The sequence below is a fragment of the Thunnus thynnus genome, chromosome 9 (genome assembly GCF_963924715.1).
Source record: "Thunnus thynnus chromosome 9, fThuThy2.1, whole genome shotgun sequence".
Classification (NCBI taxonomy): Eukaryota; Metazoa; Chordata; class Actinopteri; order Scombriformes; family Scombridae; genus Thunnus; species Thunnus thynnus.
In genome coordinates, this window is record NC_089525.1 from 14,116,347 (window position 1) to 14,141,391 (window position 25,045).

The 25,045-nt window shown below is 40.6% G+C and overlaps 2 protein-coding genes across 2 annotated transcripts; one reads left to right on the forward strand and one right to left on the reverse strand.

Annotated features, from left to right (window-relative positions):
* Nucleotides 1-203: 203 nt before the first annotated feature.
* fbxl3l (F-box and leucine-rich repeat protein 3, like) lies at nt 204-7,818 on the reverse strand. The gene is made up of 5 exons (XM_067599026.1): nt 5,358-7,818; nt 3,507-3,867; nt 3,113-3,235; nt 2,748-2,919; nt 204-2,450 (listed from the first exon to the last, which is right to left on the reverse strand). The coding sequence occupies exons 2-5, from the start codon at nt 3,864-3,866 to the stop codon at nt 1,807-1,809; spliced, it is 1,299 nt and encodes a 432-aa protein (XP_067455127.1). The 5' UTR covers nt 3,867; nt 5,358-7,818; the 3' UTR covers nt 204-1,806.
* A 454-nt stretch (nt 7,819-8,272) lies between these two features.
* atp7a (ATPase copper transporting alpha) lies at nt 8,273-25,044 on the forward strand. The gene is made up of 23 exons (XM_067599029.1): nt 8,273-8,747; nt 9,871-10,000; nt 11,441-11,945; nt 12,480-13,256; nt 13,770-13,982; nt 14,084-14,247; nt 14,502-14,663; nt 14,826-14,902; nt 16,950-17,172; nt 17,333-17,566; nt 17,688-17,779; nt 18,265-18,392; nt 18,687-18,841; nt 18,926-19,060; nt 19,257-19,451; nt 19,633-19,815; nt 19,944-20,157; nt 20,262-20,408; nt 20,506-20,648; nt 20,986-21,189; nt 22,299-22,416; nt 22,677-22,779; nt 22,923-25,044. Exons 2-23 carry the CDS (start codon nt 9,881-9,883, stop codon nt 23,194-23,196), a joined length of 4,566 nt encoding a protein of 1,521 aa, XP_067455130.1. The 5' UTR covers nt 8,273-8,747; nt 9,871-9,880; the 3' UTR covers nt 23,197-25,044.
* The last annotated feature ends 1 nt before the right edge of the window (nt 25,045 follows it).

The window sequence follows — 25,045 nt, forward strand, 5'->3', positions numbered from 1 at the left end:
TGCTTATATAACGTCCTGCTGCCTCCTGTTAGGTCATTGCTGCCCTCTAGTGTCATAAAGAAAGAGCTGCAGAAAGGTCAAATGGGACAAAGTCAGAAAAAACAGACATGATAATATCTCAGCTGAGGCTTGATTGTGTTATGAAGAACATGCAACATTTTAACTGTTAACACTTTTTTTTTATTGAGAATTAAATGCAGTGTGAGTAAAACAAATACTAGTTACACTGAAGTAGACGTCTTCTAGTCCCGATCACTGCTGCACACATGAAAACATATATTTCATTTACAATTTATAGACAAATTAACAAACACAAGGCAAATCTACAATGTTGTTTTAATGTGGCACTGTGTTGTTTTTATTTATTTTTAAAGCACAAGAACAATGTTGCTTAAAATACTTTTGTACCACGTAGTAAAAGAAAAGCAAAATAACATAACCAGATGTTTAGCAGTTTAAACACCTTTAAAATCTTTAAAATGTTTTAGCCAGTATGAACAGGGATGAGCATCTATTACAAAAATAAAGTATATCTTAAAACTTTATTCATTAAAAAAAGCTTTAAATTTCTTCAGTAAATATCAAAATGTTTTGTTACTGATTATTTCTGTAACAACAAAAAGAAAAATATACCAACACGCTTTAACATTGTTCTTTGTATTGTATCCATTTCGTTGTTTGGCTGGATTTAATCTTATTCTTGAGGATTAGATGGTGACAAAAAAGACAAACATCATACTGAGATATTTCCATTGCAGCAACAATGAAGTTTGATAGGTAAAAATAAGATAAGATGTCTGTAAATCTAATCAACTTAGATTTCAGACTTTTGCACTAGTAAAAACTGATTTCAGCAGAGAAAAAAAGAAAATGAAAGGAACTATTGACCTGTCAGAAGACAATCTGTATGAATGGTTTAACAACAACCACAATCTAAACAGTTCAATATGGTAACACCATTTAGGGCCTTCAAATGAAATAACACTTTCAGATATTTTACTTGAAGATATTGTTACGTAATTAATATCAAAGTCTCGACTGATACTGGCAGATGTAGACAAAGAATTCAAAAAACGTATTGTGTTTTGTGTAAAGGTGTGATTCTCACTCAACTGGAAACTCTTGTTCTCCTTGCACTGCATTAGCATCATTATTGTCAGAGCTCTCACTCTACCAACAGTTGGATGCAGCAAGTCCAGGCAGAGTCTCTGCTTCTCAAACTGTATGGCATTCTGGGAAATGTAGGAAATCCTGAACTGAGGCAGAAGTAGATGAGGCCTGCTGAGGTTTAGTGGATAGAGTGAAAATGTGTAGTACAACAATAACAAAAACACTTGGAATGCATTTAGCAACACAAGTTAATGATACTGAAGATATACAGCAGTGTAAAAGCACATGAAGGTGGAATTTTCCTTGATGTTTGATGATGTTCAAGATGAAGATTAAGCGTGATATTTTAAACATAAGCAACCAGCAGATGGCAGATACAGATAGATTTACACGACGGCTGAAAGGCTGCAGTGACTGTAAATTTAGATCATGTTCAAAAGTGTAAATGTGGCATTGCACAAAATGTCCTCCATCACAGAGAGAAAATACCTACTACAGTCCAAAATTTCACATCACGCTATCTATGCATAGAAAGAAAGATGAGTGCTCACACAATAGCCAGACAGTTTACACTGCAATCTGATACTGAAACTGTGTGTCAGTTTCACAGTGAAAAGTGTAACTGTGGACACACTCTGTTGAAACTTAAAGGTCACGTACTTCCTTATCAACCCTCCACTCTGGCTTCGTGTCAGCCTACCAGGTGGGCATCATATCAGGGAACCACATGCGGCCCAAGTGCTTCGAGACCTCGCTGTGGATCTGCTCCATGTTGTAGCTGCTGTCTGGGATCAGCACCTCCTCCATGATTGACAGCTGAGTCAGCCTGCCCCCGCACATCTTCACAAATTCCACGAAGCCACTGCAGGTCACTTCGCACTCGCCCAGCCCGATGGCCGTCAAGCTTTTGCAGCGTTCAGCGATACGGATCAGCTCCTCATCCAGGGGCTCCAGGCCGTTGGCGCACACCACCAGCTCCACCAGCCGAGGGCAGTTCAGTCCGATGCGACCCAGCATCCCTTTGCTAACTGCACGGCCAAAGTACAGGTGGGTGACAGGGGTCTCATCACAAAAGAAGGGCTCAAACTCCTCCTCGTACAGGAAGAAGTACATGACAATGTTGACCTTAGGTGAGTGTCGCACCAAAGCCTCCCAGCTGCTCCTCTTAATGGTGTGAAAGTGCGTCTGGCCAGGGTTTTCGCTCACCACGTCAATGCGCAGATGCTCCAGGTGGACGTGTTTTTCAGAGGAGAGGGCAAGCAGTAGCTCGTCGCTCAGCAGATGGTAGTTCAATGCCAGCTCCCTGAGTCCGTGGCACTGGTCTGCCACACACAAGATGCCTGAGGCCAGAAAGAGAAGTCAGAACATGCCTCTCAAAAAAACTAATATTAAGCAATATATCGCTATTTATATTTTTTGAAGCTTATTTGGCTTGTATCGACTGTAGGTAGTTACAAAGAATCCAATCTGGTGTGGTTGGGGTTTAAGATGCTGACAATGTAATTGCAACATCTTTTCCAGGACATTTGATGTCACCACCCTCCTCTTTCTCTCTTCATCTCCTGTCTACTGTCTCTATATATGCTATAAAATAAAACCAAAAAAGTGCCATAAAAATACACTTAATGTATACTGACCTGCTGGGGAGACATGAGGACAGCTGCTCATCTTCAGCAACTTAAGGGTATCACTGTTATTGGCAACCAGCACCTTCAGGGACGGATCGTCCACTGGCGTATCATCAATCTTTATAGAGGACAGGGACTTGGAGTTGACAAACACCACTGTCAGTGCAGACACAAAGTGGGCCTGAGGAGTCAAATGAAGCTGATTAAGAAATCTGATCTTAAGCATTTTAAGACAAAAACCCCACAAAATTCAGTCTTTGGGTAAATGCTCAAAAGGCATATTTGATGTGACTAATCCAGCTCTTTCTTTATAACACACAGGAATGCGATGAAAGTGCTGCGTTGTGCACATGAAGCACAGGCTTTCCTCTTACCTGAGCAACATCCATGAAGCTCGGCCTCGCTGTGGAAATCAGCCCCAGGGTCTTAATGGTGCAGTTCACCAGCTGGGAGAGAATGTCACAGGCCGCCTCTGCAGATTCTGTGCAGCTGTCCACCTGATTTACCAGCAGTGATTCACCGTTTAGGTAAAACAAATAAATAAATAAATGAAAACACACAAAAATGAGGAACGGAAAGATGGAGGTGTCAGAATCATCTCAGTCTAGATGTGTTAAGCACACTAATGCCAAGACAGCTGATGCGTCACGATGGATTCTGCAGCAGATGGTTTGGATTAAGGAGAGCACATATTGTTTTTAAGACAGCTGCGATGTGAAAACGGAGGAGGCCAGAGGGGGTGAAGAGGAGGCCAGGGAGGACTTTTACCTTGAAGCTGACGTACTGCAGGTGCTGGGCGTGCTTCTTGATGATCTGCTGAATCAGGTCAGGGTGAGTGGAGCGCAGGTAAGACGTGGCCGACTGATTGAGCTCAAACTCGAACCTCCTCCACAGGGCTGGGGTGTGAAAGATGTCGTTCCAGTGCCGGCACACAGACGAAGCCCTGGCCCGGTCTACAAGGGACAGATGCTGGAAGATCTGCAGCACGATGTTGTGGGGCAGGTTACCCCATTCCTCTGCTGGATTCAGGGCGAAGCTGGACGCACTATGCTTCTTGCTCTTAGCCCTCTCCTCACGGGTCGGGAAGATCTGGCACTTTGATCTGAGACCTGTCCTTCCTCGTTTCATTCTGAAACAAATCAGTGCACAACAGGATCATGAGAGATTAAGAACATTTAAATACGACAGCATTTATTCTTTAATAGCATATCACAACTTTAGAGTAACAGTATGATGTTGAATCACTGACTGTGGTGGAATCGTTGTTTTAAACTCCATGTCCCATGTATACAGCAGTATATTTTACTCTTACTGGGAATGTTTAATTTTTTTTTTTTAACTTTTTTACAGAAGGATTTTCATTAATATTGTAATATTGGATCCAATTAATCAAATAATAAGGATTGTCTGTATCCTTCTTTTATTGAGTAAACTGCTCCTGTTCTGCTTTTATCATCCTGCTCATATTTCATAAATCTGACACTTGTTTCAATAGAAAATCCAAAATGCATGGCAAGCTGCTTATATCGTTCTATTGTTTACTGAATTAAAAAACTAATTTGCAACCCATTCTTTTTTTTAAAAAAAGGTTTCATTCTTTTGCTTTGATTCAGTAGCTTGTAGTATCAAGATTATAGATCCCATAAGTTCTTCACCATATACATTGTGTTAAACTTTGAATACTGTGGAGCAACTTTCAATCATTTCAAAAGAGCACTTTTAAACTAAAGCTTATTTTAAATGCAGACAAAATTATATTTACATTATTTTCCCAAAACAAGAACTGACGATTTCACGTAGAACCTGTATTGAACATGTTAATGAGTTCAAATCCCATTTACTGAATTGAACTGAATGATGATAAACTCACCTCAAAAAATCTGCCAAAGCACTAACAATGAATCAGGGGTGATGCTGAAATAAAGGCTTCTTGTCCCTCCTGAGATTTCCACCTTGTGGAAGCAATCTTCCCTCTTCAGTCCTTGAATGTAATCATGTGATCTATATGCATGTACCAACCTCCAGTGTAAAACCCTCCATCTCATCTACGTTATGTCAGCCATCAGGTTCATAACTGTGACATACTTCCTATTTAAGAAGAGCAACTGGCCCTTTTTTTTATTAATGAAGATCTAATGAAGGGAATAATTTTATGTATATCACCTCTCATTAGAAGATCTGACTGGAGCTCATCAAACTCGCTCTGAAGATTAGTTTAATTACAAGTGAAAACTGATATTGGGAAGTCAGCTTTCAGATATGTTGCTCCAGCCAAAAAAATAGGCTATTGATTAACAACATATACTCCTTAAAAGGATAACTCTAATTAACTGTAAATATTTGTGTTATTATTATAACTACTGTTCTTGTATTGCTGTTCTTCGTCTTATTATCATATTATTATGGTTGAATTGAGCTGAACTGGATAGAAAACACCACATGTGGCGCCAAGTGAATCCTACAGAGAACTGGGGGCTTAATGAGCATCAGATCACATAAGTGCCGTTTGACAGGCTTTCTCACTTTTCTCACGTGACCTTCACTTGCATGTGAGCAATAAATTAAACACATATAACTAAACAGACCAAAATGTCAATAAAACACGTCTTATTTACTTACATGAACGTCTTAAAAACAGCAGTTTCCTCTTGGTTTGGTGCTCTGTCGGTGGAGTAGACAGCGTTCACATAGAGCCATGGCTGGAGATGACTGGAGAGACCCAGGCTGCTGTTGATGTAGGACAGCAGGAGCAGCAGGAGCAGCTCCTCCCGGCTTTAGCGACAGCTTGACGGGCGCGGCCGAGCAGCCGGTACACGTGAGCGGAGGAAAACATGGACCTGCTGGGCTGCATCTCCCACCACCATATTGTGTACATACATGCAGCAAATCAGAGGGTGGATACACATCAGCGTGGGAAGCGCACGCTCATAATTAAACCTTTTAAATGACAATTTATCATCACTTTGACTCATTTATTTACACGGTCGTGTGTGTGTGTGTTTTTGTGTGTGTTATTGTCCTGTCGTGATTCATGTGCACAGATATGTGCACGCGAACGGGAAAGTAGGTCAGTGTGTCAGAGTGTGTGCGTTTGTGAAAGAAAGGTATTGCCTATATAACTTTAGAAAATGGTCATTATACATTTATATTTTATATTATATAATGCTCAGGATAAATGCACTAAATGCCCCTAATAGTTGCAGAGACTTAACAATAATTGCATTGCAGGTTACAGATTTTTCTGTATTATCCAGAATACAGTGAGTTTATACAATTGAAAAAAAGAAAACATAATTATGATGAATGCACAGTGGATTTCTGTTGGCCACTAAGAAATGACATTAGGCAATAGGCTATTATCTCACCACTACCGGTGGTATATTTCCACTCAGATCAGGTCTCAATCATACCTTTTCTCAGATAATTTCACGTGCACTCACCATAACTGACTCAAGGCAGCAAAGTTGTCTAAAAAATCCAGCTGTGTAAACCTGGAATCTGTCACAATATGCAGAAATATCACAGACTTACTTCTGCTGTGACAGACAGGATTGGTTAGAGGTGGATCTTCATGATGGCATTTCATCTTCCTGCTGCTTATAAAAGCCAACAAAAAGACTGTTAGTGTTTAGTTGTTTATGCTTTTATTGATATTTAGCAGTTGTTTTGTTGATGGATGTCTCCTGCACACTGAGTTGGAGGACAACTGGGGGAGTAAGTGCTTGTAGTTGATGGCCAGGTTTTAGTTGTGAGCAGGTTGCTTTGCTACAGGAAGGTAATGTCACTGCCAAGTGGTAAGGATTACTTTTAATCCTTAATTAACTTAATTAATTAATTTAATCCTACTTTAACTGACTTGGCTGCATGTGTTTTCTGCCTTTACTTTTGTGGCAAATCTTTCCCTCTCTCAGTTCACCATTCGTCCCGTCACCATTATATAAAATTAATAAATAAAATAAAGCACAAGGTTTTATTGACATGCTCAGTGATCAGTGATCTTGCTTGTTTTTAGCTTTTCATCTTCTGTTCAGCTTGGCGAAGGGACAACAGTTAAAAATTATCCTCTTGACTAACACTGGCACATTTATGATGACGTTGATCAATGTGCATTTTTCCCTGTAAAGATAAAATAGATCAATAATTGGTAACAGAAAATGTGTTGGCATCATATAATTGGGACTGCAGGAGGAGTTCATGTTGGAGGGCAGTGTCCTGGTTGCATCTGAACAAGATGATTGTTCCTGAATTACACATTTGAAATCAGTTCAGAGAAAATGAATTCACCTCTGTGTACATTTACAAATAGTCATCCTAGTTTCATCTCTACATACTCTTAAAATTCATGCATTTATGTCTCAAATATAACAACATAAATGGCTCAAGATTTTTTTGTTTGGCTACTCAAATTTAGTCATTTGGAGGAATAAAATCTCAGCAATTAGGAGCTGCATTAAAATCTACAATCTTAACACTTCAATTATTTCACCTCTTAGGTAACTAGTGAAACAGGTTGTTTCCCACAAATAATAAGTAGGGATTGTCCACTTACCAAAATACTCACATCCAAATTTGTCAATCAAAATAGCTTTAAGGGTCAGTCTGAACTGTTTTTGGTGTCCTTCAATGATGGATTTACAATTTTTCAAGTCTGTCCTAAAACAATAGTCAGGTCAAATGAACACTGAAATAGGTTTTTCTCTCTGTAATCGTTCCTCCTGTTCATACTGACCATTAAGAGTTTCCTTCATAATGCACTTACAATGTAAGTGATGGGGGACAAAATCTACAGCCCTCCCTGTGTGCAAAAATGTATTTAAAAGTTTATTTTAGGCTAATATCAAGCTTCAGTCATTCAAATTAGTCAAATCAAGTCAATATCTTTCAAAGTTGTTGTAATTTTAGTCTTTAGTCTTTTTGTCACTTCCACCAAGCTCAACGGGAAAAGACTGTCAGGGAACTTTTTACTAAAAAGACTGTAATTGTGGAAGATAGCCACTTTATTTGACTAACTCAGGCTTCTGACACCTCATACTATCTTCAGATAAACTTTTAAATACATTTTTTCTCAAAATGAGGACTGTGGATTTTGTCCCCCATCACTTACATTGTAATTGCATTTAGAGGGAACTTTTAATGGCCAGTACGAAAAGGAGGAATGATTACAGCAAACAAAACCTCTTTCAATGTTCATTTGGGCACCTGACTGTTCTTTTATGACACACTTGAAAAATTGTGAACCTATCCTTTAAAAAGTATTTAGTAGTAAGTGTATTTTCTCAAAAGACTGGAACACTGTGGGACTGTGCTTCATTTTTTGTCAAACTAAGACCGATGGTGATATAGGATCATATTAGAGAGTATAGGGCACCTAAATGATGACAGGAGGACAGTAAATAGTCAGGTGTACAAAGGGAGGGACAAGGTGACGGACGAAGGGATCAAGGAGACGAGGTCACTTAAAAAAACGAATCCTAATTAGAGTGCTAAATAGGCCCCGAATTACGCCTTTTAGGCTCACTTGCTTAATTTTCAGGTTATGTCCTTGTCAGTTATTAGCATATCCTAACCTAAACCATTGTCTTAATCCTAATATAAACCCTTCCTAATCTAAATACAAACAATATCCGACTAGCAGATCGCTATTTTTGAGTTGATGGTACGAGTAAATAGAATTGCAGCCTGTGAGGTTACTCCCAGGGTATATTTTCCCAAATTTTTGTTGTCATGGATCCCCATCGCGCAGCTCCACCCCTCCCCGCCAACGTCACGCTGTGCAGCCGTCAGTCACGTCGGCTTGGGAAGAAGAAACAAAAACAGCTTCACAGAGCTCAGTTTTGTGCTTACAGGAGGAGAAAACTCTCATTTCATCACCCTCCGTTTTTCTCCAGAGGCACCACGATGCCGAGACGTGTCCGTTTTATTGCTTGTAACGAAGGGTGAAGAGAAGAAGCTAGGTTGCTAACGTCAATAGCCTGTAGCTAACTAACCGGTTACTTCCCTTTCAGTAAGGTAAGAGTTGTGCTTTCTTAACTTTTCATGCTAACTCTAACGTGTGCTGTGTCTTAACAGAACATACAATTTGTCTAACAGCTTAAGGAAAGAGTTTTATTTTTCTTGTTGACACCATTGCTGATATGATTATATCATACATTGTTTTTGGAGTTAAGCAACAAGCGGGCGCTAGCTTACTGTTAGCTGGCTTAAATGACATGTTAACGTTAAAATGTCTGAGCCTTTCAGTCACCGTCACTAAAAGTCACAAAAGTAACGTTACAAATTTGATGTACCTACCATTAACTCTGTGTATAATTATATTTTGATGGGTAAACTGCTTATTACCCAAGAGAGTATCAAAATCAGGTTAACTTATTTTCGCACTTATAATAGTGACTTGCATTTTCCTTGAGGTATTTTTCTGAAGCCGTTTCATTATCTCAGTGTTTCTCATTCTCAGTCTTGGTCACTAAGACCCAGCATCCTGCTGGTTTTCTGTCCTATCAGTCCGTTTAGTGGCATTCATTTTGGTATCTTGGAAGTAAAACATTTGAAAATATAAAAAAGTCTCTATGTCAATATGACCAAAGTTTTGAGCTAAGGTGATACTGGTGTGGCAATGCTGTGACAAATGTCACATTTCAGGTAAACATTGAGTGGATAACGAAGTGACAACTGAATTGTCTCCCGGCCACGATCCTCGTAGGACAGTAATGCTATCGGACTTTCATTTTCCCTAAAATGTTACATAATGTTTCAAGCTTAAATCTGTCATTGTTTGACAGCAATGTTTTTTTAACCAAACTATTGTTCTAGCAAGGAAACAATGAAATAAGAACGACTCCTCAAGTGTTTTTGCATTTTTTCCACACTATTGTACAAAGAAGCTTTGTTTCATGTCTTTTTTTTTTTGTCAAGTGAAGGTGCCAGAAGTGGAAATGATAGCAAATATTTATATGAATTAGTGTGGTTTGTTTGCAGCGATGAAGCATTTTTAGTATTCTATTTTTTTTTTACATTTTACATTTCCTGTCTCTTCTATGTTTTGCCTTGACTTTGTGAGGCTTTCTCTCAGTGGCTTTGTATGTTTGTATGTCAGACAATATACAGTGAGTTCTTTTCCTTTTGTCCTTTTTAGATCAAGAATCATGACGCACAAAGTCAACCTGTGTTCAGTTTCCCTCGGAGTGGAGGGTATGACTTGTGGCTCCTGTGTCCAGTCCATAGAGCAGCGCATCGGGTCCCTCCCTGGAGTAATCAATATAAAGGTGAATGATAATAAATTTTCGCATGCAACATTTAAAAGCTGTCTTTGCAAAGACATAAAGACACTCTTTACTTTTACAGTGTTTTACTTTTACAGTTGAGCAATTTGAAGCAGTTCTTGAAATGAGCTGACTCCAAATTTCTTACAAGGCACTTCCAGTTGAAAAACAGGATCTGAAATGACATGAGTTAATGTTGTAACAATGCCATCATTTTTCAAACATTAGAAACTTGTGGATAAGGCAGATATGTTTATATAATTAAATTAATGAAATGTTCCTGCCCATATAAAGTAATAGAGTTATACAGGTAATAGATATTTGTCCTATACCCTTACCCCCTCAGGACCAGCTGGTTTGATTTACAACCAAGTTACATCCATGTAGCCACAAGAGATAGCCAAATTGCAATAGTTGTGGCCTGTTCTTTTGTTTATTGTGTGTTTACCCCTCAGGCTGAGGTTAAATGAGAAGATAACTTAATAGTGTGTTCCCGATAGAGCTCTGCCCTTTGCAGGACTGTGACAGCAGGTCGATATGCAGTCTGTACCCACAGGAAATGTCATTTTGTGTCTTTACAGAATTTAGTGCCTGGCTCATTTTATGTTAATCGATATGGACATGATCTGGTAGGAGTGAATTGGTTTTCCTGGTAATTGTGTCATTCCTAGTCCCCCCCTTTCTCTCATTCTCAGATGAAAATCCAAGAGGCAGGCACACTCACTTACCACTAAACCCCCACTGTGGTTTGTAACTTATGGCCCAGTCAAGTGATCCCTTCAGTGTGTCACATGTTTCCTTCCTGCTGAATAGGAAAAGCTAAGGGTCATCATGCATTCGGAACACGCTGTAAGCTTACCAAGGCCACAGACTCATTTTACCCATTTTTTATATCGTAAAGCTCCATTGTTGAGATAAGACTGATTCTAAAGATGGATGATATACTGAATCCAGGCTTTCACCAAAGGCAAATGAACCCACTTTAAGCGCTTGGCAGTATTATTGGTTCATTAATGCACTTTCTACAGTTCATCAGAAACTGAAAAAAGAAATTAGAGAATGCTTTTTAGAAGGAAAATCGACTCAAAACTACTAAATATCATTCATGTGAGTGAACCGATGCAGAAAGAGTGTGTTAGTAGTATTTTAGAAATAGAAAGTAACCAGGAACATTTACACATTTCATTGGTCAAACTGGTTATTAAAGAGTTGGCTGGTCGAGCCAGATTATTAGACTGGGTGAAGTTACTCTTTAAATGTCACCTTCTCAAACTAAATTTCTTTCAGTTTTTATTTTTCTAGTAGAATTACACATTCCACTAAGATGCAGCTACTGATAGCTTAAGTGATTTAGCTTAGCTGGATTTTTTTACCCTTTTGTCATATTTTATGACTCTGTTGTATCGGTTTATCTTGAACTATAACATGACTTTTATTTTATAGGTGTCTTTAGAGCAGAAGAATGCCACCGTTATATATGACTACAGCCAACAGAGCCCAGAGTCTCTGTCAGAGGCCATTGAGGACATGGGGTTTGAATCAAGCCCATCAGAGTCCAGCACAGCCACACCTGTTTCCACAGATACCCAGCTGGTCCCCACCCCAGGCCTGACACCTGCAGCCCAACAGGAGGCCTTGGAGAAGCTTTCTCAGATTCAGGGAGTACTGGATGTCAGAGAGAGCCTGGCCCAGGCGGGTCTCACTGTCACCTTCGTCCCGTCCTTGACTTCTGTGCAGCAGCTGAGTGAAACGGTGGCTAGTGTAATGCCTCTGGAGATCCCCACACCCAGCAGCCCTATGCAAAAAGGCCCAACCTTGTCCCCGTCTCACAGCACAGGAGGCGGAGTGGCACTCCTGAAGCTGTGCATTGAAGGAATGACCTGTCACTCCTGCACCACCACTATCGAAGGGAAGATTGGAAAACTGAAAGGGATTGAGAAGATCAAAGGTGATGTACTTGACCTGTTCTACGACCTCACTGTCTGAGAAAAAAGTGTTGTTGTGACACAGTTGCTGCACGGCTGGAATGCACATCTTACAGTTCACAGGTGTCCTGTCATTGTGTATGACAGGCTATTTGTAGATTCACCACTGACAGATTGCTCAGTGGGATTTAACTATGACTCATAAAATCCTTTCACTCGCATTGTCACAAGGAGTGACATGTAGTCGGATAAGATTATGTCTGCTGTATGCAGAAATATAATTGTGTATGAACTGACTGAAAATGCTATATATGGTATATATTTCACATACACTGTTCCAAATTTCTTTTTCAAAATATAGTATTTGTAAAGCACAAAAATTTAATACTTGCACCAAATTTTTTGATGACTGAATGCTCCATGTGCTTAAATTTCATGTCAGAATCCGCATCATCTTTTCATGCATGGTCACTTTCAGTTATAGGTAAATAATCTCATAATTTTTAGTACTTTATGCTGTGTTTATTAAAAGAAAACATTGTCTTTATTTTCCACAGTTGTTTTAGACTCTCAAGAAGCTACAGTTGTCTACCTGCCTTACCTCATTACTGTCCAAACCATCATCGACCAGATTGCCGTGGCCGGCTTCAAAGCTGTTGTGAAGTCCAAGCCCCGCCCTCTTCAACTGTCCCCCAGTGAAATCGAACGTTTTGTCGATTCTCAAAAACCAGCTGTTTCTTCACCATCAGAGACTTCAGAGGAGACAGAAATCTTCATAGACACAACTCTTGTCGCGCTCAGGGTGAAAGGCATGCACTGCCGTTCCTGTGTGGTCAATATTCAAGACAATATCTCCAAGCTGCCTGGTGTATCTTCTGTGGAGGTCTCTCTAGAACAGGAGAAAGCCTCCATTTGCTACGACCCGATGACAGTCACAGTGCCTCAACTGCAGCAGGCAATTGAGGCACTGCCTCCAGGAAACTTCAAGACTCAACCCTGGGACTCCGCTGGCCTTTTCAGTCCTGTATCCACCTTGCCCGTACTGGCCTTATCATCACCTCGATCTCTTGGAGCGACCCAGGCCAAAGCTGCTGCCTCACAGCCTTGTTTTAGTCAGCCACTGGCATCTGTGGTTAAAGTTCACATTGAAGGCATGACATGCAATTCCTGTGTCCAGTCCATCGAAGGAATGATCTCCCAAAGGAAGGGCGTGATGTCAGCCCAGGTTTCTCTGGCGGATCACCAAGGGACCTTTGAGTACGATCCCCTCCTGACCACACCAGAGGAACTGAGGGAGGCCATAGAGGACATGGGCTTTGACGCCTTCCTTCCTGGTGAGAGGATAGATGGTGTGATTGTAGAGTCTACTACTCAGATAGTGGCATCGTTAAAGCAGTTTTACTCTAGTGACATGATGGGAGAATTGTTTTTCCTATTATTGATCACTTGGATGTTTGCCTTAAACTATGTATGTGCAGAATCTGACACCAGTCCAACTTTTGAAGCCAGTCGTGGTCCAGTATACAGCTTATACAAGTGTACCTTCAGTGCACATATGCAGAGAATGGACTTTTCTGTGAAGTAGCAGACATGTTGTGTCCAGCAGTTAAAAAAAAAAACATATCAGACACAAATTATTGTTAAAAGCAAAAAGTTTTCTTTATGTCTTAAAACATATCCAGAGGGGATCTTTATTTTCCTTCCCTCTGGATGTTTCCCCTCTGTTCAATTATCTGCTCCCACAAGTTATTTCTGTGAATCCAACTCATCTAGTTGCGGTACTTGAGCTATGATAGCTAACTGAAAATTCGGATTCCTTTTTAATAACTATAATTTGTTGTCCACAGAGACCAATTCCCTGCTGCCTACGTCAAATACCAGTCTCTCAAAGTCTTCAAGTGTCGCACCTGTGAAAGATAAGGAGCTAGACAACGACCTACACAAAGAAACACTCCAGGGATGCAACGGAGACACACACTCTAAATGCTTCATCCAGATTGGAGGCATGACCTGCGCTTCCTGTGTGGCAAACATTGAGCGAAACCTCAAAAATGAACCTGGTCTGTAAAAGCACAGAAATTAATATATTTTTTAAATTTCAGTAAAGATTACCTCACGAGTCTGAATTGGATCTAAAGGGAAAATCTGTAATTTTGTGCAGGTATCTACTCGGTTCTGGTAGCACTAATGGCCAGTAAAGCAGAGGTGCGTTATAACCCTGAAGTCATCGACCCAATGAAGATAGCAGAATGTGTGAGAGAGCTCGGCTTCACTGCCTCAGTCATGGAGAACTATGAAGGCTCAGATGGAAACCTAGAACTAGTGGTGAGTCAGATTAAGGCTGCGTTTAAATTATGTTCATGTTGTATTAAAAAGACAAGGTGCATTCAACACAGTAATTTATTTCCAACATGAAAACTATAAATAAACAGTTCCATCCCTGGTTGAGAGAAATATCTAATACATATGAGCTGCTTTTCAGTAGCTTAAATGAATCATGTCAGCTCCTCTTTTCATCCCTTCTTTTATATATTTTTGTCCCTTTCTCTACTTGATTGCTCCTCTTCACCTTCTTTCAGGTCAGGGGAATGACGTGTGCCTCTTGTGTTCACAAAATTGAATCCAGCCTTATGAAAGAAAAGGGGATTATATATGCCTCTGTTGCCTTAGCAACCAACAAAGCACACATTAAGTACGACTTGGAAATTATAGGGCCGCGAGACATCATCAAGCTGATTGAGGTATTACTCCTGTTATTTATACATTTGTTCAGTTATTTTTTAGCAATGTTCCTCATTGCATGTTGACACCAACTCATATTCATGCAAACCAGAGAATTAGTGAATTTTATTATACTCTTATAATCATAAATAACCTTATGATTAAATTTGACTGTTTTGCAGAACCTGGGGTTTGAGGCATCTTTGGTGAAGAGGGACCGCACTGCCAGTCATCTGGACCACAGCAAAGAGATACGACAGTAAGAAGCATTTTGTTTTTGTGTGTGTTTCTGTCTGCTTGTCTACGGTCAAGAACATGTAAAAGCACCAGTTTAAGCTTGTCAATCTTAATCCATCTCTCGAGCTTCAACTTTGTTCACATAGCTTGTGTGTTGTTGGATTTAACTGGAGCTTGAATTACTATTACACCAAATGTTTTTTTCTTTTAAATGCTGACTCAACTATTCATCTTACTATTTCTCAAAAAAAAAGAGTTCTTTTTTTTAGATCTGGCAACTGCTAAAATGCTTGTACAGAGATGGAAACACCCCCACTTAACATTACACAATGGATTCTGGGATTACAACACCCAGTCAGTTTTTCTCCATATAACTTGGACCATTAGTGCCAGGGAAAAGACAAGAAGCCCTGTTGAAGGCTATGGAGAGTTTCATGACAATTTAGACACCTCTAGTTGGGGAAAAATGTTTTGAAACATACAGGTTGAACATACATTCCCATCCCAACTTTTGACTGGTACTGCATGTGATTTTATTTGGGGGAGGACTGAAGGATATGAGGGTTACAGGTTTTGGCTCATTTTGGACATGTCATACACACATAATAATATATACACACTCAAGTGTGTAAATATACACTCAGGACCCCCTTTTGCCCTCAGAAATTGAGATTCACCATACCAGGTGATGTTTTTGTTGTTTTGGTGAGCCTGTGCCCACTGTAGCTTCAGTTTCCTATTCTTAGTTCACAGGAGCATAACCTGGCGTGGTCCTCTGCTGCTGTAGCCCATCCGCATGTTGCGTTGAAGCTCTTCTGCATAGCATTGTTGTAATGTGTTGTTATTTCAGTAACTGACGCTTTCCTCTCAGGTTGAACTAGTCTGGCCACTCTCCTCTGAACTCTCTAATTAACAAGGCGTTTTCACCCACAGGACTGCCCATTGTTGTGTTTTGTTTTTTTTTTTGTTTGTTTGTTTGTTTTTGCATCATTCTCTAAACTCTGGAGACTGTTGTCTTAGGAGATTAGCAGTTTCTTAAATACTCAAACTACCCTATCTGGCACCAACAATCATTTCACAGTCAAACTTGCTTAGATCACATTTCTTTCCTGTTCAGATATTTGTCTGAACAACAACTGAACCCTGTGATATGTCTGCTTTTATGCATTGAGTTGCTTTCACATGATTGGCTTATTAGATATTTACTTTAATGAGCAGGTGTGCAGGTATATATTTGCATATATGTGTAAATATATGCTCAGTGACCACTTTATTAGGTACACCCTATGATAAAGTGGCCACTGAGTGAATAAACACTGTGTACATTCATGTATGATTAACAATCTCGTACATTTCCTCTAAACAGAGTTAAAAAGTAAATCACAAAATAAAATGTATATTTATAGGTAAAGCAGCAGTGGTCGAGTGAGCTAGAGAGTGAATGAAGAGAGCGAGCAGTGCTGGCGAGAACAAAGCTGTGAATCAGATAAAACTTTATTTTGTGATTGTTTCAAGGCGGTTATGTTCTAAAGCACAGATAAACACACCCACACCTCTGCACAACCCTGTGGGAAGGTGCCACATTGCCAGATCTTGTGTGAATGCAGAGCTTCATCCTGTCCGCTGTGGCCTCTCTGCTCTGCGTGTGTGTAGCTCAGCCCCGCCCTCGTTCAAGCAGACACACAGACTTGCTGCTCTTTATACATCCATGACACAGAGACAGAGAGCAGAGCGGAGCAGAGGAGAGAGAGGGAGACAGTGATGTAACCTGGTCGCTATGCTACAAGTCACGACCTCACACCCTGCACACTGTTATTGGCTGAGGGCTACACACCCACTGCCCAAAAGTTGATGCCAAGAAGCATCTGAACACAGCAAAATAATAAGAAAATACAGGCAAAGGACAGGGTTTCTGCAGATAAATACACTGCCACACACTTCTAGGAGGTCTCCCAATCATCATAAGTGATGATTGGGCGATTATTCTTATATGAGTCTATACATTGTTTTTTAGGAAAATGTATATCTTTAAATAACTAAATAATGCACAAATGTCTCGGCTCTTCAAGGTGGAGGAAATCTTTCCTGGTGAGCCTGATTTTCTGCGTGCCTGTGATGGGCATGATGATGTACATGATCATCATGGACTACCAGATGAATGCCTCACATCAACACAACGCCACGGCAGAGGACCGCAACCACTACCACTCCACTATGTTCCTGGAGAGACAGCTGCTCCCAGGACTCTCCATCATGAACCTCCTCTCCTTCCTCTTTTGTGTGCCTGTACAGGTAATTCGGATGGATTAACTGCACTCCCAGAAAACATAATATGGAAATTTCAGCTGCACATTTTTGGGATTGTGAAAGAGGCACTTATTCAGCGGTTTCACCAGATGTGATGGAGAAAGAAATATTTGGTGCTCAGCCTGTTGTCTTTTCCTCTCTTTAGTTTATTGGAGGACGCTACTTCTACATTCAAGCCTACAAAGCTGTGAAACACCGATCTGCCAACATGGATGTGCTAATAGTTCTGGCCACTTCCATAGCCTTCACCTACTCATTCGTCGTGCTGTTAGTGGCTATGGTGGAGAAGGCAAAAATAAACCCTATTACCTTCTTCGACACACCACCTATGCTCTTTGTCTTCATCTCCCTGGGACGCTGGCTGGAACAGATAGCCAAGGTTGAACTTGTTATCATTATTGATATCTATGACTTTTAATGTACCATAATAAAATTCAGAACCTTGATAGTATTTATTAGTCACTTTGAAATGGTTTTGTTTGCCTGTTTCTTCCTTTCAGAGCAAGACATCCGAGGCTTTGTCTAAGCTAATGTCTCTACAAGCTACTGAGGCCACAGTAGTCACTCTTGGCAGCGACATGTCTATTCTCAGGTACTTTCTGTTCTCTTCACTTGTTTTGTTTACAAGAACCTCTCATATCTTTAGTTGGCTGTAGATTACAGCATATCTGAATCTTTGCAGTTGAAGTGCCAGTAGATAAGTCCAACAAAGCATAACAAAGACTACATAAACAAGCTGCAAGTGATTTTCCAACAGTTATAAATACCATGTTTGACAAACAAGGCATTATGCAGTTTCAAGCAATATACAGTATTTACATTTCCCAGGACTGCCTAGTACCAATATCTGATTCAGAAAATCTCAAGTCAGGTCTTTCTTATGTCCATCACATTGGACCTTATTAAAAAAAAAAAGAGTTTCATTTGTTTCTGTCTTGCAGAGAAAAATCTGGCTAAATAGAATTGTTAATCATGGTATCAAAAAATACAAAACTACAGTGATATTTTAACATTTATTAAAATATTGGAACTGTATTATTTATGGTGACTTTTAAATTTGTTTGATGTATGTTCCAGTGAGGAGCAGGTGGATGTTGAGCTGGTGCAGAGAGGAGATGTGGTGAAAGTCGTTCCTGGAGGGAAGTTTCCAGTAGACGGCAGAGTCATTGAGGGGCACTCCATGGCTGACGAGTCTCTCATCACAGGTTGGTCACAGTCAATGGAGGGGCAAGTGTTAGTTACTATTTATTAAGGGCTAGATACTGTACAAGGATTATTGTCCTTAATTTATCTTATTAGGTAGTATCAGTGTTCAACCTGAAAACATTGTCATAATATGAAATAATCAATTACCAGTCCTACCATACGTGTAGTCTGTGGTTATTATAGGAGCTGAGGTTTCTGCCAAAGCACCAGCATTTGCTCCAGATGACTTGCTGCTACTTGCTGCTGCTTTGGACTTTTGTGTTTTCTGACCAGCTGTTGCTTTGTGACTCCAGGTGAGGCCATGCCAGTGACTAAGAAGCCCGGGAGTTCTGTGATTGCAGGGTCCATTAACCAGAATGGATCTCTGCTGGTCAGTGCTACACATGTTGGCATGGACACAACACTGTCTCAGATTGTCAAACTAGTCGAAGAGGCTCAGACTTCAAAGGTGAATAATGGGGGTTGAGATCTGCATTGTATCTACCTGCTCTCACATGGTCCAGGTGTTTGATAGCTGACATTTTATTTTTAGGCTCCCATCCAGCAGTATGCAGATAAGATCAGTGGCTACTTTGTACCCTTCATTGTTGGTATATCAGTCCTCACATTGATCGCATGGATCTTCATTGGATTTTTGGACTTCCCTCTGGTGGAGAAATACTTTCCTGTGAGTCTTCTTTTTAATCTAATTGTTCCTCAGTGTAGCATCAGGGAATTACATCCATTCCTCTCTAATCCTTTTTTCAGATATAAAAAGTAACATTAATAAATATCTCTGCCTATTTAACATGTTTCATCAGTGAAGGTGAAGATGCTTGTAATAAATTTTGAAAAAGCTAAAAATTTCCCTTTACTTCCTGCAGGGTTATGACAAGAGCATTTCTAGGGCTGAGGCAGTGATTCGCTTCGCCTTCCAGGCCTCCATAACAGTGTTATGCATCGCCTGTCCCTGTTCCCTTGGCTTAGCAACCCCGACAGCTGTCATGGTGGGCACAGGGGTTGGAGCCCAAAATGGCATCCTGATAAAGGGAGGGGAGCCACTCGAGATGGCACATAAGGTGTGTTAATAATGATATTGTGATGGCTCTGATACTGTATGTAGTCAGCCAATTATGTAACAGACCAACTGTCAATTTAAACACATTATGAAATGCTTTTGGGTTCCAAGGCTACAGTACAACACCAGTGTAGATATTTCTCTTTTGATTAAATACCCTAAAAACAACCTTTTACACACAGGTCCAGTCAGTGGTGTTTGATAAGACTGGCACCATTACATACGGTGCTCCGAAGGTAATCCAGGTCAAGATAGTTGTGGAGGGTAACAAGATGCCACGCTCCCGACTGCTGGCCATCGTGGGCACTGCGGAGAACAACAGCGAACACCCTCTGGGAGCAGCTATCACCAAATACTGCAAACAGGTTGGTTTCTACCTTAGATTTAACCCTCATATGGCCTCCAGCAAGTCCTCATCTTAGATCACTAGTCCTCTGTTTAATCTACAATTAAAAGTGATATTAAACATCCATTAATATCTGTGTGTGTGCAGGAACTTGGCACAGAGTCTCTTGGCTCATGCACAGACTTTCAGGCAGTGCCGGGCTGCGGCATCCGGTGTCAGGTCAGCAACACAGAGACCCTGCTGAAACAGGCGGACAGTGACAGTGAGGACAACAACCAGCGCAACAGTGTCCTCGTCCAGATCAGTGACACCCGGGTGTCCACCAGCTCCCATCCACTCATCATGGACCCACAGCCACTTAGTATGTTAGGAAACATTTTTGTAGTCATTTATACAGTTGTGTTTCATTCCCCTTTATGTTTCCTTGCTGTTGTAGAATCTAACTCATGTGATCTCTACGTGTAGGCCTTGTGCAGTCAGCCACCTACACTGTCCTGATTGGTAATAGAGAGTGGATGAGGAGGAATTGCCTGCAGATCAGACCAGATATTGATGAAGCCATGACGGAGCATGAGCGCAGAGGACGCACTGCTGTCCTGGTAGCTGTAGACAGTGAGTACCACATGAAATCTAATATCTGTTCTTCACTAATGGTTTTGTAGAAAAAATACTTTAATTCTTACTGTTCAACACTTTGTTTTGTGCATAGATCTGCTGTGTGCGATGATAGCCATAGCAGATACAGTGAAACCAGAGGCTGAGCTGGCAGTCCACACTCTGACCAACATGGGTCTGGAAGTGGTGCTGATGACGGGAGACAACAGCAAGACAGCACGGGCCATCGCTGCTCAGGTATGGACGATATGCTGATTGTGAAAATACAAACATCTTTACACTCGGAGTGGGTGATTATGGTTGCAAAGAAAACAGTAACATTAACGTAAAGGTAGCCTTTAAACCAGAAAATATAACATGTATAGCAAGATATGATCACAATATCACAATAAACACATCCCTGTACAATATCTTGTTTTGTATTTTTAAGCAAATTAATTTAAGCTGAAAAATATCAAAATGTAATTTTTTATTGCACAGCTCGACCATTTTTGTGTATTAAGTTGTAAACGGAAACCCATCATGTTTGTTCGTGTATTTCTGAGCCTGTCCGTCTCTCTGCTTCTCCTACCAGGTGGGGATCAGGAAGGTGTTTGCTGAGGTGCTGCCCTCCCACAAGGTGGCCAAGGTGGAGCAGCTGCAGCAGGCAGGAAAGAGAGTTGCAATGGTGGGTGACGGTGTCAATGACTCGCCCGCTCTGGCCATGGCTGACGTAGGCATCGCCATAGGAACCGGGACAGATGTGGCCATAGAGGCAGCAGATGTGGTGTTGATCAGAGTGAGTATTTTTGAAAGTCTGTCATGAATGTATGTGTTTGTTCTACAGATCAGCTGTTTCATAACACGGAAGCTGATCAAATATGATATTTATACTGCAGTACAGACGCAGTGTGAATCCTAGGATGTGGCAACAGACAGTATCACAGAACAAACACAGTGTACAAGACACTATCATATGTTGGCCATGATATTAAAAGTATAATAATAGCTGATTCTACAATATGTCATATTTTGCAAGACAGCAATCAATGATATGCCACAGAATCCATGTAACTGAAGAGAAAAACATGCAGTACTTTAAAATGGGAATGTAATTTTTCAAAATGCAGAAATCAGTTGTCATTATTACTATTATTTATATATTATATTTATTCACTGCATTGTGAAGTCCTTGATATTTTGCTGAACTTTAGACAAAATGAAACAGTGTTTAACACAGACTTTAAATTTCAACCATTGACTGCATATAAATACGGACGATGCGTCTCCACTTCCCACAGCTGGGCAAAAGTGAAGCCAAAATATCTCCTTTCCGGGAGCTGCCATGTTGCTTGTGTGACATTATTTGCAGCCAGAGTCTGCGTAGTAGAGCCGGGTGACGGGATAATGGCCCGCAGGACACGCCCCCCTCAGCCGTCCCGCTGCCTCATGGAAGTTTGAGAGCGGCTTACACAGCTGTCAATCATGACGTCACACTCCCTTTTATATTGTCTAATAACAAATTAAAGACAAACTTATCAGAAAAAAATATTTCACGTGTACTTTGATATTTTTGTTTTTGTTTCATGTCCCATCTGCTAACATGGAGGGGTGGGATTTATGACCTATACTGCAGCCAGCCACTAGGGGGCAATCCAGATGTTTTGGCTTCATTTTTGGGGAGCTGTCATGAAGTCCATCTTTATATACAGTTAATGATTTCAACATTATTCTGACACTTCACATATACAGTGTCAGAATAATGCTTCTAGATGTAATTTTTTTGTTTTTTTAATATTTTTTATTTTCCTCTGTTTTCAAATATTGAACTGTTAACCATTCTGCAGAGGAGACATAGTTAAAGTAACATTACTGGCCTTTTCATAGCATTTCTTGTCTTGTCTGTAGAATGACCTGCTGGATGTGGTGGGCAGCATCGACCTCTCCAAAAAGACCGTCAAGAGGATCAGGATTAACTTTGTCTTTGCTCTGATCTACAACCTGGTTGGCATTCCTATTGCAGCAGGTAGGCGACCACCTACAAGATTTATTGAAATGATAAAATCGGCAGCCTACTGGTTAAGATGTTTGCCACATAACAGCAACACCCGACAGTGGACGTTTGTTGCGTGTTGTTCTCCATCTCTTTCTCTCCCCTTGTTTCTGTCATCTCTACTGTCGCTATAATAAAGACATAAAATGCCCCCAAAAATATATAATAAGGAATTATATCATCACATTGACAACCTAGACCGTAACAATAATCTGAGCCGTGTTTGTCCTCAGGTGTATTCCTCCCCATTGGTCTGGTGTTACAGCCGTGGATGGGCTCTGCTGCGATGGCGTTGTCATCTGTCTCTGTGGTTTTGTCTTCACTTCTACTCAAATGGTAATGAGCTGTTTGATGTTAGTAAATGTCACTTCTTATCTGTATGCTTTGTTTTTCTGCCTTTTGAGTGTATTTATATGTAAAAAAACAAAACAAAACAACACATTTACGTCTCTCTTTCTCCCCCCTATATTTTTGTCTAGTTACACTAAGCCCAGTGCTGAGAAGTTGGAGGCCCGGCTGGGTAACAGAAGGCAGCAGGGCAGCTTGTCCAACGTCAGCGTCCACATCGGCATGGGCGAGCTACGTCGACCCTCCCCTAAACTCAGCCTGCTGGACCGCATCGTCAACTACAGCCGCGCCTCGATCAACTCCCTGCGATCTGACAAGCACTCGCTCAACAGCTTGGTGCTCAGCGAGCCCGACAAACACTCGCTGCTGGTGGGGGAGGCGCCGTGTGAGGAGGAGTTTTGCTGAGAAGAGAATATGTAACGCTCACATGGGCCAGCAAAGGCTTTTTTATGCTGAAGTAGACTAACTGCATTTATTCAAGGGTGGGCTACACTAAGCTTGAAAGGGTTACATTGGATAATGGCCCATCCATCTGCTGTAGGTGCCCTCGGGGGGGCCGCTCTGTCAACTTGAAGAGAGCTTATATGCCCCCTGTTTTCTTTTAGCTGATCACATGCACTTCAGAGCATGCTGGGGTGACTTCCTCTCCTTCAGTAGCTGACTTTCTTTTGTTTAGGTCACTGCCCTCGGGCACACTCTCCGACCAAACCTTTAACACTTTGATCCTCTGACACTCTTGAGTGTGCAGGGGGCGTCTTCAGCATCTGCAGAGCCTTGAAGCAGATGTCCACAACCAGGAAGCAGAGTAATGATCAACTCCGCCACTGTGATCATCTGCCAGTACAATCTTTAACATATATCCAAAGACATTTTAACAGTGGTGCCCCATGTAGGAGTGGACACTACAGAGTTATATTTTAACTAATTTTCCTTCTATGGAAAATTATAATAACATTGTTGTATAATTCTATTTCAGAGTATTTATATTACCCTTATTTATCTCATTTTCATTATATCCTATGTGAAAACTGAAATTGTTGAATCCAAATGCCAGTTTGCATTTTTTCTCCCAAAATGTGTGATTACTGAACAAAGGAAGGCTTAAAAAAAAAACTGAATCAATCCAAGAAGTCTTGTAACTTGCTGCAAAACGTGCAGAATGCTAATGGAGTGAGTTGTCTATGTCAGCGTTACCCAAGTGCCAATTGAAATCGCCACCTTGGCAAAGTCCAACACATTCCAAAGATAGCACTGTACAGAGGTCACCTTGGACATAATGTTCAAAAGTGTCAACAGAGATAAGGTCAAGGACTTAAAGCAGAGACCTGAAGAAAACTGACTGATGCCAACTGTAGAAGAGTTTGGTCACAAGTTTCTCAAAGTGGCCTATAAACTCTATAATTGTGTCGACCCCTCTGGTTCTTTGGTTAATGAAGTGAGATGTCTGTCAATGAATGTGAACACTATTTACTGTTAAACAGAAGTTGTTACATGAAGGACACTGTTCTTGGATTACTTTATTTGCTTATCGCAAAGAGATGTTTTGTGTTGCGATGCAGTTTGCTGTGAAAAGGCCAAATTGTGAATTCATTTGTGTTTCTTATGTCACCACAACAAGCAAGATGGTGTTACTGTTTCAAAGCTTCTTTCTGATTCTAAGAATTTAAATCATGGATGCTCAACCTCTTTTGTTCATTTCTCAACTTTTCCATATGATTCACATTACTGCACTCGATCAAAGAAACATCTTTAAACCCAGGGGAACAGGAACAGCAGACTAAACACAGCTGAGTCCCGACAGTTTCACCAAACAAGTTACTGAGAAAACAAATGTTGATGATTTAAATAGATTGTTAAATAAAATCACATTGTTGAAGTTTCACACTAATTGCATCTCACAGTCATGGACAGCTACTGTTATACTGTCTGTGCTTTATTGTTTCTCCTGTAAAATATTACAAAGATTTTCTTTTTACTTTTTGCGTAACTCCAGCTACTCCTAATAGATTGTTTTTTCCACTGATTTTGAGTTATCAGTTTGTCCTGCCGCTTTCTCATGATGCATTATGTTCTAAGGTTGTGAAAACTTGCTGAGCACAATTATGCCAATCAGTTGTTTGTGTGTTACTTTGTAATGATGTCCTTAAGCGCTTCAGATCTATGTGCAGTCAAATTAAGCAAGTCCATGTTTGCTGTCCGTCATCGTTCTTATGAACATTATGTGCCTTGGATTAAAACGCTTTTGTAACGTCAC

Bases quoted from the DNA above. Each gene is read 5' to 3' on its own strand.
- fbxl3l (XM_067599026.1), bottom strand. From the start codon at position 3,866: ATGAAACGAGGAAGGACAGGTCTCAGATCAAAGTGCCAGATCTTCCCG. The intron at 2,920-3,112 runs GTAAGAGGAAAG...TTGACTCCTCAG, and splicing joins GCTTCATGGATGTTGCTCAG to GCCCACTTTGTGTCTGCACT. The intron at 2,451-2,747 runs GTCAGTATACAT...TTCTGGCCTCAG, and splicing joins TCCTCATGTCTCCCCAGCAG to GCATCTTGTGTGTGGCAGAC.
- atp7a (XM_067599029.1), top strand. From the start codon at position 9,881: ATGACGCACAAAGTCAACCTGTGTTCAGTTTCCCTCGGAGTGGAGGGT. The intron at 18,393-18,686 runs GTTGGTCACAGT...TTGTGACTCCAG, and splicing joins TGACGAGTCTCTCATCACAG to GTGAGGCCATGCCAGTGACT. The intron at 19,816-19,943 runs GTTGGTTTCTAC...GTGTGTGTGCAG, and splicing joins TCACCAAATACTGCAAACAG to GAACTTGGCACAGAGTCTCT.